At 31.4% G+C, this 13,619-nt stretch overlaps 1 protein-coding gene across 1 annotated transcript; it reads right to left on the bottom strand.

Annotated features, from left to right (window-relative positions):
- Positions 1–2,444: 2,444 nt before the first annotated feature.
- LOC113549726 lies at positions 2,445–3,206 on the bottom strand. Its single transcript, XM_026951172.1, has one exon. The coding sequence runs from the start codon at positions 2,973–2,975 to the stop codon at positions 2,550–2,552; it is 426 nt and encodes a 141-aa protein (XP_026806973.1). The 5' UTR covers positions 2,976–3,206; the 3' UTR covers positions 2,445–2,549.
- Between the last annotated feature and the right edge of the window lie 10,413 nt (positions 3,207–13,619).

Genomic DNA, 13,619 nt, shown 5'->3' with positions numbered 1-13,619 from the left:
TATATAGGTAATACAACTGTACGTCTGTACACACATTATGTCATATACTGATATACCTATAATACCTATAATAAATGTGTTGACGACGACCTACAGATGACGACCGGCGAGGAAACGGTGGATTTGACTTAACAAGTACTTACCTTATAAACTTTGTACCTTACTTATCTACCTATATCTGGTTATCTGGTTATTGTTGCGTTGTTCGATTCTGTTTTTGAATTCATCATGCACTGTACAGATTACTCTGAATCTATCAAGTGTCAGATATTCCTATTTAAGGTCTATTATGTCATATTATATCGGTGCTAATATTAAATTGTTCATAGTGTTGTTTAACTATACTTAATTATTTTGCATCTAGAAAACATGTAAGTATCAATCGCAATGCGTTCTTATACTTGTTATTATTGTTAACGGGTTTAATTAATATTAAATAAATATATACACGTAATCAGAAAAAATAATTTCAAATTGTGGCATAACTATAGCTATATATAGTAGATTTGAATGCCACAATTTGAAATTATATAACTATATATAGTTACAAAAACGTAAAACGTTCATTCATATTTATTTTAACAGTTAAAATAATTCAGATAATGACTTAAATTTGTAATAAATTAAACCCTTTAAAAACATTTAAACTAAATAACATCTATTCTCAAAATTCCAATTAAATATTGAATTATTTCAAGACGAAATTTTATGTTTAAAAAAGTAGAGTTACAAAAAATGTATAACAGCAGCTATCCTATTTCTATGTGATTATGTCTGCGTGTATGATTAGTAGTATAAATAATTTATCTAAAGTTGAACAATACTTAAGTGTGTTCGGTTATGGTTGAACAGGTGTCTCATGACTGATAAAATGTATGACTATTTAAGACCAATAAGATAACTTTTTTTATAAATTCTAATATTTTTATGTTTTTTTGACTATATAATATAGTTACCAGCTACCAACTAGAATTTACTATTTAAGTATATTTAATATTCACACATTATATCAGCATTTAGACTTTTTTTTTAACAGTTGTAAGTGCTCCTGAATAACTTATAACAACCAAAACTCTTGTATTCTATAATTTATATTAACCAAAGGCCAGGGGTATACACCATTTCTACAAAAATAAAAATAGAACTAACCATTTTTGGAGTGAACTTATTTGTTTAATTTTTGAAAATGACCTTCCACAATGTTACACATTTCTGTATAATGGACAGGGGCGCACCCAGGAATTTTTTTTTTTGGGGGGGAGGGGGCTACATTCAAATCATTTTTAAATATTAATAGTATTTATAATAATTAATATTTATAACAATATAAACAGAGGGCCCGGAATGGCAGGTATAATTATATAATATTATGTTATACCTAATGTTTCAATTTCATTAGTTGATGATTTTTTTATGTAATAATTTAAAGTCAAAATACCTAATCAAATTATCAAAATGTTTAGGGCTAGTCATTTTGGGGAGGAAGGGCTAAAGCCCGCTAGCCACCCCCTTGGATGCGCCCTTGACAATGGATAATATTATTCGATATGAATTAAAATTATCACTCTTATTTTTATTGATAATGTTTCGTAAAAATAAAATTTTGTCAATTTATCACCACACAAATACCTGGGGGGGCCCTATTCTCGAGTTTATACGATAAAATATCAGTAACGTTAATTAACAAATTTTATTTCACACAAAATATCAAATGTTGTGAAATTGGTATTCTCGATTCCGTAACGATAATAAAATATCGGAGGTGATCATATATCGTTATTTGATATTTTAACAAGTTTTTTAATTATTGAACACATTAACAACGTCGCAACCGCTGTCCGTTATCATTGTTATCAGTTATTAATAATTTAAATAAATGGTAGGTATAATATTTCATCGTATAAAACTATAAACTATGAAGTGATTGCAATTTGTGTTCAATTAGTTAGCAAATATAACACGTAAAATAGAATTTTTAATAATACCTTTACAATTTGCAATAATAATGTTATTTTTGAAAATTTATATCATACAATGTATAATATTATAATATTATATTATATTATTTTGATATCTTTAATGACTATGGTTTATAGTTATTTTTATACTTTACATAACCATGAGCTTATATTTTATTTCCAATGGCTAACACCTAATAATTTTATATACATATATATATATTATTATTATATACTGTACGTTACCATGTATAACTATTTTGTATTTTGTATTTCAAATAGTAAATTGTTTTCGTTAACTTTCCACACATTTAAATAGAATTATAATATTGTTATTCATATCATGAGTAGATATTTACATGGTTATACTTTCCTAGAAAATCAAAATCAAAATATACAATATAGAAAGGTTATAAGCAACTTTAACGAGTTTTTGAATTTTTATTGACTATAACAAAAAATAATGATTTAATGACAGGAGACATTGAGTGAGATGTAAAGACGGGTTTCCCGCGGCACGCGGTCTGCGGCGAATCGACCGGTCTTCGTTTTCGCCGACCAGACTAGCGTATGTCGGGCCGCCGGGTCGGGTCACGGGCGCATAGCCAACACGATGTTGTAAAGGACGTTGGCCTCGGCCAACAAAACGACGGTCTGGGCACCCAGGTCACTGCGCAACGGGTCGATGGCGGCCAGCAGCGGCCGGTAGTACGTCAGCAGGTCGGCCGCGAACGCCTCGATGACGGCCACGTGGCCGGTGCGGCTCAGCAGAAGCGGCGCGGGCGCATCCGGCTGCAATGACCGGTAGTAGTGTCGAACGGCCATACGGTTCTCCAGCACACGTTTCATGTGGTCGGCGCAGCTGCCCCACAGCCGGCCGTCTTCGTCGAGCGCGATCGGTGGATAGTACCACGGGCCATCGACGCTGCCGCCCGTCGTTCCGGCCCGGCCGATATTGTCGCGGAGCAGGTTTAACGCGGCTGCGGCCGCTACGTCGGTATCGGCGGTGTACGTCATCGCGTGGATATTACAGTGCGTTCACAATGATGAATTGCCGTCGTCGAACGAACGCGACGCGTCACTTGCAGTTCCAACTTCCTACTCGGCACGGCAGCAACTAAAAAGTGTACAGCGATATATTTACAATAAAATCAAGTCAATTATACTGATTGAGGTACGCATAGAATACGAGCGCGGGCGAAAGTCAATCTTATATTAATATACTATCGGAACGGTGGTATATACCACTTTATTGTAGGTGTATCAAATTATTATCGTGCAATTTGCTACTGCGATAGATATTATAGAAACCACTGCAACAACGACATAATATAATATGATAATTGATAATTACATACTATCAAGTATTCGATTGTACATACAACTATGGCGTTCATCACCGAAACCTAACATTATACCTGGTAGTGAATGGTAAATGATAACAACTTATACGCCATGGAGATAGTTTAATTGTGTTACGAGCTACCGCCTGCGCAGTTCAATCGTAACCGCACGCCGTAACACGACGCAATCTCAAAATAAATCGCTGTCCACTATATGCCGTCATAAACTCATAACCACGATCTATTTGTGATTACCCGTGATTATAATGATTCTAGTTATCATTCGTCACAATGATTATTAAAATCGCGGTAGATTATAATCTACCGCGATTATCATATACAAAACCATGAGAAATGAGGATTATAGAGTATGGAACAAAAGCTATTCCAATATTTTTCTTATAATTCACAGCGTTCTATATTTGTTTATCAGCTGTGTCCTGTGATATATTTAGTTTTATTTTGAAAAAGATTATTTATGGATTATAATACAAATTTTAAGAACGGCTGTATATCATTAATACGATATAAAACTTTAAATTAAAAAAAATAAATAATAGTTTTGAGTGTGGAAAAGTATTAACATATCATTAAATTATTTCAAAATACGCCAATGAAGTAAGTACCTAACCTAATATTAAATATATCTAAGATACTTGCTACCGTATTAATTTCTACTCTGAACAATAGTAAAATTAACTATGATTACTCTAATACTGAAAGTGGCATTTGAATAAAAAAAAAAATACAATTACAATAAATTACTAATTACCTAATGGCTAATACACGATTTATCTTGTAAATATATATGTTAAATAATAAATAAATAGTAGAGTCTATAATATACGTCTCTTTTAAATTTTTGTCCTACAATAAATTACCAAATAAGTAGTTGATGAAAACGAATATACACTAATATATAAAGATATATGGTGTGATTGCGGTAACACCAACGGCTTTTCGAAATTTAAAATATGAAAATGTACACAGCATTTTTCATTTTTTTGGAATGTGTAACATTACATTTTTAGTTAAGATAAGTTCGTCGTTGCTCGACGACAATAATCATTTACCACAACAAACGATTATCCCGATTGTCTACTCAATACATGCTACATGTTTTGCAGCCATATTATAAATTATTATATACAGTCTTCACTCTTCAGTACGCCACCGTGTTTGGTAAACTCACGGGTTGAAACAAATTTCGTAATAACAATATCACCTAGTAACCTATTCAAGTATAATATACTTAGGTATACCCATAAATGTAATTAATATACTCCTGTATCTGTATGAGCCATGGGCGTGTGCGCACACCCACGCTGTAACAAGGGCGTACCAGTGCACTACAGTAGGTACCTACGTAAAACAGTGTTGTAATGCGTATTTCTTATAATTATAAAATAAATCTACCCCAAAACTCTTAAAATATGTATTTGATTAATACCTTGAATACAATAATTATAACACGAGAAAATAACCTTCAAATACAATCTGTATAGATTTAAGCTATTATAGCATGTGTATACATAATAATAGTACCTAAAAGGGTACTTAGTTAGTATAATAATATACCAACATTTAAAATCTAAATAATATCATTTATTGTATGTAACATACGCCATTAAATATTTTGTACTGAATTTGAATTGTTTATCGAGAAACGTATATTCGATACTTACTTATAATCAAAACATTCAAAACAGTTATAAACTAAATAATTATATAATATACAGCTTACATCGACCCCTGAAAGCCTTATTCATATATATAAATACCCCCGAATTAGTTTAAACTTTATAGGAGCCCTAAGCTCTAAGCACCTGAAGAGAGCCCCAAAATTAAAGAGTGCATGTGCACACACCTATATAAATATACAGTATACTACAAATATGTATATGTCATATCCACTTAATGTAATCGTATTTACGATCATATCGTGTAAGTCAAATTTTAGTTCATGAAATGGAAACTCTTATTTTACACTTTGTATAATATTTTAAATTAATTACATAAATAGGCAACTTTTCGTGTTATGAAAAAATACAATCAATTTAAGTTAAGTTTAATTTTTAATCTATTACATTTATTAATGATTATTATAATTATTTATAATAATAATAAATAATAAATAATAATAATAATATTATTTATATAAATAATAAATTATTACTTATTTTTACAAATATTAGAGTTATGGAAACGACTATTACGCTTTACAGAAGCTTTAAAACAAGTACATCATTTTTACCAACATTGGCGTTTACAAATACAACTTAAAAAACCTTGTCCCCCAGAAATATAAAATATTTTAACAATTAATTACATTTTTATTTTGGCTGCTAAGATTTCTTCAATTATTAATTGAACCTCATTTTTAGTAGGTGGTTTATTCCCAGATTTGTCTACGTAGTAGGCATTTAATTTTTCATAAAATTCAGAAAATGAACCAAATTCCATTTTATATAAAACAATTATTTTGTAATAAACGGTAATATACGGCTCGCATCAAATCAAAGAACGTACTGGCATCATATAAAAATAAAAATGATATAATAAAAACTTTTCCAGAATGCCATAGTCGTATTACACTCATACAATTGATGCGATTATATATCGATAACATAGTAGTAGAGTATAGGCGTGCGCAAACCTGAATTTCGGGGGGTGCCTACAATTTTTTCGAACCCTTTTCTTAATTTGGGCATTCTCTTGAAAAGACATGAACATGTCACAAACCCCTCGTGCGCACGCCTATGTAGTGCAGTAAGTTCTATAGTACCTACATAGTATCTTAATGCCTACAATTAAAAGGTACTAAATTCGTGTTATCGTATCAATGTTATTATTTCGATTTCACAAAAAGTTACCCATTGATGTAATTAATTAAAAATATTACACAAAGTGTAAAATAAGAGTTTTCATTTCATGAACTAAAATTTGACTTACACAATATGATCGTAGTTCATGAAATGGATATCCATTTCATGAAAAATACGATTATACTAAGTGGATGCGATATATATACAATTATACATATATTGATATCGTTCCTACCTACGACTACAGTTGTTTATATAGTTATGAAACAGTGCTCATTATTATTAATAATAATTTATATTTGTACAATAATTATGGTGATCAAATATAAAAACATTTTTTTTTAAAAAGTACATTTTAAAACTTTGCTTCTCTATCATACTAAACCTCTCTTTGAAAGATTTTATTAATGTGTATACCATTCTACCTATTTTTTCCATTGATCATTTTCATCTAATATCTATGTAAGTTTTTTTCTGAATACTCTATTTTTCAATACCTATCTATGATCTATCATCAACTATAAAAACTAATAATTTAAAATTATAATTGTATATTTGTATTACTACCTATGTCAACTTATTATGTGTATTTTTATGATGAATATTTAGGGCTTTAACCCCCCCTAAAATGTATGGTTGGTACGGGCATTGATTTTTATTGTATAATTAATAGAAATTTATTTTTAACTACCGATGAAATTAATTTCTATAAACGTCACTGGGTCGAACCATACAATATAATAATTAATAATCAAATTATAAAAAATCATTATAATAAATTAATCTGTAATATTTTCGAAAAATAAGTACAATTTTTTGTACTTAACACGACTATTGTTAAAAACACCAGAATAAAGCATAAAAAAAAAGTACTGTCTTATGAAAAATAGTATGACTATAACAAATGTAGATACGTAGTTCAACGATCCGTATTATAACAATTATTAATAACTATAAATTATAATATACTATAAATGTCTATAAAAAAAGTTATAACAGTTTAAATTTGATTTTATTATTGGTTATTATTAGGAGATACTATAAATAGGTATAGGTATGTACGAATTGACAATTAAGTATTTATACAATAATTGTACATTAAATTATTGCGTGACACAACAATGTACTATAAATGATATATATATTGCAAAATCACTTGGCATGTCTTTAAGCATCTTAGAACTCTTCGTTCATCAACATCGCTGATGAACGAATATATTTTTCCAACGACGTTTTAAGTTTTCAGTTCGTACAGGTGTACACAAAATTCACCCGTTGCAATAAGACATAGTGCTAAACTTGTTTTTTTCTAATAACAATAATAACACGTTTACTAATAACTTAGTATACATTACATGGAATCGTTTTTCAATGTAAATAATAAATTATTATTTTTTGATTAAAATCACAATAACGTACTTTTTTTTTACCAAAAACAAAACGATAATCCGCGAGATTGGGGAAAAAACCACTGTAAAACGCCAAAAAAATACAATCTATATTCAGAGCAAAAATTGTTTTGAATTTAGCAGTTATATTATATGTTTGCACGTACTATCTAATGTTATGTACTGACTACTCGTATAACCACTTCAGCATGTTTTCAAGTTATTGTACATTGACTATTAGAATAATAGTTGTTCTATTTCAGTTTTAAAAAACTAAACTTGAAACCGTTTCGCACATGCGCTGCTGAAATGTATATATTTTAATATAGAAAAAATTCTCAAAATTTGATTAAACTCTCGAACGAAATTCGCTTGACCCGTAATAACATAGAAATAAAACCAACGAGGCAGCAATGACCATTGCACCTACTATATGTATATCTTATGGATTAAACGTAATGTTATACCACTCGTCAAAACGATTATGTTTATTATTTGGTATTATTTTTTTTCTTATGCCTATTGCCTAATATGAAATGCATAAATAACCCAACAACATTCTTGTGTGCGCGCGCGCGGGACAGCAATTATAACTCTCTCACGGTGTTCTCTACACATCCATGTTACCACGCATCCATAAAGTATGTATGTGTGTGTATAATATATACATATTATAATATACTATACAGGTGCAGGATGATGTTGGGTGGGCGTGTTCTCGCCCTTGTGTTCTAATATATAATCGTTGACCGAAATGAAAAAAACTGCACGAAAACAATAGGCACGTAGTTTTTTTTTATCTACTGTTATTATTAGGTAGGTACATTATTATTATTGTATCTAATATTATTATAATATTATTCTCTCTGCCGCGCGCGCGTCCGCTGGGATCACGACGACCGGCGTTTATAGGTACATCCCGCAGAAAGCTATCTATATAATATAATCGAATTTGATTTATCGATCTGCAGCCCGCGTGTCTATAATACATATCACCCAATATATTCGTAGGTACCTACGTATATACAATACATATAAGTACTAAAAACGTTCATCGAATAATTTCTAAGCTGCGTAAGTACGTATTCGACGCGCGTAGTCCATTCCGAACACCTATTTTTTGAGGTTTATTTTTGTTTTGTTTGGTATTGGTTCCAACACGGAACGGTTCGCAAACAGTGTAATTTTATATTATATTACCATAATCATTACGACCTCTATCAGTATCCAGTATAATTCTGCGTAGGAGGTAGGTACATGCATTTAATTTAAATAATAATTTAAATGATATCACGAAATATTTAGCATAGCTTATATTATATTGTTTTGTTATCTTTTCAAACCGGCGTTTAAAATATTATACAATATCACCCGGAGGCTGAAATAAACGTAAATCATACTATATTACATTATGTTAGTGGTAATCGGAATAAATTCTGCTCTAGTGCAGAATACGAAATCAAAAACATAATATGGTTAAGCCATTTAAGATTTTTAAAAAATGGTTGAGACGAGTGAGAGAGTGTATCTTACAGTGAAAAAAAAAACAAAATCACCTTAAGGCATTACAGATGACGTGTGCGTGTACTATATTATATATATATATATATATGCGGAAAACGTGGTAAAATTCTCTAATATAATATACGATGACAGACTGCTCCGGATAAAGTAACCAATTATTATTATCAAAACTGCGCGTTTAGAGATCACTGTTGCGTTAAAAAAGAAAAGCCCTTTGAAAAAGGACGGTGAAGCGTAGTATAATACTATATACCTACACCATTATATAGATGACGTAGAACTGTATGTAAAAAGGCCAATCACAAAAGAAGGCATGCGACTGCTGATTATACTTACCAGGTCGGCGCGTTCCGTTGTCGCAGTGTTGCGGCCGTGCGGGCTGCTGCTACAAAGACGCATCGAGACAATCGCGACAACACGAACAAATGGTTTTCACGACTCCGTGGTTGGCTTTGAACAGAGAACAAAAAATAAAATATGATGACCGATGGTGATAACAGAAGGTTTCCATCGGAGATTAATATTGCTACGACACACACTTGCAAGCTAACTATTCGGATGTGGTATGTCTGTGATCCTGAAGACAATATATAGGTACCTATATAATATTATTGTAACTACGTGTAGCAAAATGTATTGATATATTGGGCTCTCGATTGTAAATGGGTATCTCAATTTATAAATTCAAATAAACTGCAGTATATGAGGCGGAATAGCAATAGAAATTTCAGATAATATAAAAAGATTTTATTAAAATAAAAAAAAAATTGTTTATATGATAATAAATATTATAGCATAATATAATAATAATAGCATACGTAATTAATATATAAACGAAAAAGAGATTGAAAAAACTTTATATTACCCATATGGTCATGTACGTAAACATATGAAATTCGCGGTTGAAATAGTTTATATTACAGTAATTTTGAAACTATAGTCTATCCAACGAGAGAACGCGCCGATTTTGCGCAACCTTCAGCGTCACCATGCTATCAAAACTGGTTCGCTTATGGCTGGGTATCATTGGGAAATGCGCAAAAAAACTGATTTTGGTCGGTTTGCGACACGTTTTCTCACTGGACAGAGTAAAGTATGTATTATACTATTTATACTAGAATTGAAATTATAACTGCATAACCGCGCTATAGTCTGGTGTTTGGTGGAAGGCGTTCGCATAATATACGTACTTTGAATGATTGAATGATATATTTACACCACTGAACTTTGATGAAGCTAGCTTAACTGAAAGGGTAGGAACACAGGCGTGCACACGGGTGTGGCTTATAGGACTATGATACACCTGGATGGGTATTTTTTTAAGAAGGTACCTACGGGTACTTATTTAAAAAGAGCCAATAACTCACTTTTTTGAAAAATACAGAATTTTTTCAATCAATTTGATCATGAAAATCATAGTGACTGATCTTATACCTATGTTTTGAATGTCTATTTTATATATTTAAAAAAAATATATATATGAAGGGAGTTTTGTTAGAGGATTGGTGGTAAAAAAAATAAAAGCCACACCTGAAACAGGAATTATTGACAGTAAAATAAATGAATGCAATTAGATATAATTATTTTTCTTCTGTACCAGTACCACCATACTATGCTTGCAGAATGCAGAGTCTGCAATGAGTTTTCTTACAGTACTTATTAAATATTAATTTTACAAATAATAAAATAAAAAATCACAAAGCATGTCACATGTTGTGTGATCACTGATTTTGTATCAGTTATTTTTAAAGCCTTCCTTGTACATTTATGTATAATATAATGATACGTATTTATATATTTCTGTATTTAAACATAGAAAAAGCTAATAATAAATAATAATTTTTAGTTTTTATGTTATTAATTAACTGTTAATTATGATACATTTTATTTAATGGCTAAAGGACATTATATATAATATAAATTATCATCATATTTGCATTTATAATATAAATATATGTATTATATAATATAATATGACTTATATTTTTCACAACTTATTAAATCGTATATACCTACTAATTTTTTCATTGAACTCATCGGTAGTTCAAGGTCATAGAGTCATTATCTTCGATAAAACGGTTGAAAAGTGAAAATTAAGCTTAACCACGATAATCGTCTAAAAATTAATTCAAGAGAAACACGATTTAGGAATTGCGCTAATCTAAATTGTGTTGTATCATTTAGCAGATAACTGTTTGATTTTCTACATATTTTTGTACTATATTTTTGATTAAGTAGGTATATGTTTACATAAATGTAATGGATAATTATTTTATTAATATTTCAGTGGACAAAGTTTTTCAGATTGTTCACTATCGTGCAGTTTTGGCTCCATGTTGCAAGTACATGATGTATTTATTGTGTATATAAACTGCATTATGCCTGCCTAGATAATATTATAATAATTATATTAATAATAATAATTAATAAGTCTCAACTAAAAACATGTGCACTGTGCGCGTATGGAACACCGGGCGCGAGAACAAAAGAGCTGTCCACGCGGGGCGAATGTGATGCGGTCGACTCCGAACGAACAGGAGGAGCAGGGTGTACATATAGTATATACCTACTATATATAGGTACATATAATAAACAATTGTATAATATTCGCCTCTGCGGTCACGTTCTCGAAGACTATGAAGACGAAAAAGCGTTTAAGGTAGCGGCGGCAAGCGGTTCCGCGGTTTAGTCACGCCTACCCTGGTGCGTGTGTGTGCCGGGTACCTATAATATACTTATATATACACATTACACATTACACATATATTCATATTATGGGACGCACACGCATTAATTTTATATAATATAATATTACATACATAGATATAGGTAGATATGCTGCAGTAAACGAACATGTCTAAACTGCACCGAGCTGTAATAGGTATATACAATATATGCACGCGGTATAATTAACAGGTAGGTATATAATGTGTGTGTGTGTGTGTGTGTGTAGGAATATATATTCACGTATAGTGTTTGTTCCGTAAGCATCGCGTCATAGATATGTACATGAGATATTATATTATATATATTTGACTCGCACTGCGCCCCGAGTACGGACATACGGTACGATGTTGGGGCCCTGCTTCGAGGAGAGTGAAAAATACTGAAAACAAAAATAATAAGTATTAACATACAAAGGTACCGCCCCTATCACCCTTCCCCCCACCAACTCCTCCGATGGTGCATGGACCGTTGTTAGGTTAATATATCATTACGCACATTTATATTTTACATGACGTATAGTAGTAGTAGGTCCTATATAATATTTTGTGTATATACTTATAATATATATATATATATATATATACTCACCATCAGAGCCGGCTTAAGTTTTTCGTTGTATACCTAACGTTTTATTTTTTTTCCAGACCGAACACATACACACGCACGACCGCACCTAAGTACGTATAATAATAACAATATATACATTTTTTATCGCATACGGGAGGCGGTCGTCCCCGAACCAAAGCCGCCCACCCTATATAATATTGTATCGTTACACGCGCGCGTCGCTGCACATATACACAGTGTATACATCTAGCTTTGTCGTTGGTACACATACCTTAAACCGTAATATAAAATAATATATTTCATAAAGAGAGACGTGTAATTAAACTTGGCGGCAGCCTAATGTGTGTGTGAGAGAGTATAGAACGTGTACGATGTATATTATAATATACATATACGTTTTTCTGGGGGATATATTAAACTCGACGGTCATCGCGTGGTAGCCTAAGGCTGTCCTTCATTTTTCTTTTCGCCGGTATGAAATCGGTAAATATATATACAGATACACGTAAGCGTATTATGGTAGATGAATCGCGGCGACGTGTGCATATAAATGTATGTAAGTACCTATAAAATCACCACTGTAATATAGTCTAAAATACACGTCTACCGCGTGTACATTAAATATATATTATTAGGTGGATGGATCTGCGTGCGTGTATTTAGATCACACCCCTCCCCTCAATCCCTTCCATAGTTCCACCTCGACTGTATTATAATATGCGAACGACACATCAAGCCCGCTTCTGAATTATCGTTCATTTTCTCCTCCTGTATAATATACAATATAATATAATAATATATAGGTACGTCACGGTATTTTTATTACAACTAGGTACAAGTATTATCATTATAATATATTATTATAAGAGGTACCTATATAAATGTGACTTAATATTAAATATTATTTTTTAAACTCGACTTAAAATGGCGGCCATACACATTATACTCGTATACGCACATACTTCAGCTATAATGTACATAAATGGGTTGTGCCTAAGGGCGCAAGCTGGTTAATTTTTGAGTGGAAGGAGACGATATATCAGGATTGGCCAAATTCGTGATTTTTCATTCTAAATAATATTATAATATACGTATTTTTTTTAAAGAAGATACACTAAGACTTTTTTTAATTTTTCCAAAGCCATTTATAATAATCGATGATCGGTTGATTTTTTTGACAAAAATTTCTTCCTTCGTTTCGTCTTAAGAGGATGTCAGCTTAGTATTTGTTATCTCTCTAACTCTTTAACCCACGCGCACCATAGCAAATTTTACGTTCTCAATAAT

Source organism: Rhopalosiphum maidis, chromosome 1, assembly GCF_003676215.2.
Source record: "Rhopalosiphum maidis isolate BTI-1 chromosome 1, ASM367621v3, whole genome shotgun sequence".
In the NCBI taxonomy this organism is placed as follows: domain Eukaryota; kingdom Metazoa; phylum Arthropoda; class Insecta; order Hemiptera; family Aphididae; genus Rhopalosiphum; species Rhopalosiphum maidis.
The sequence above is the reverse complement of the archived record's forward strand: the minus strand, read 5'-3'. Positions and strand labels throughout refer to the sequence as shown.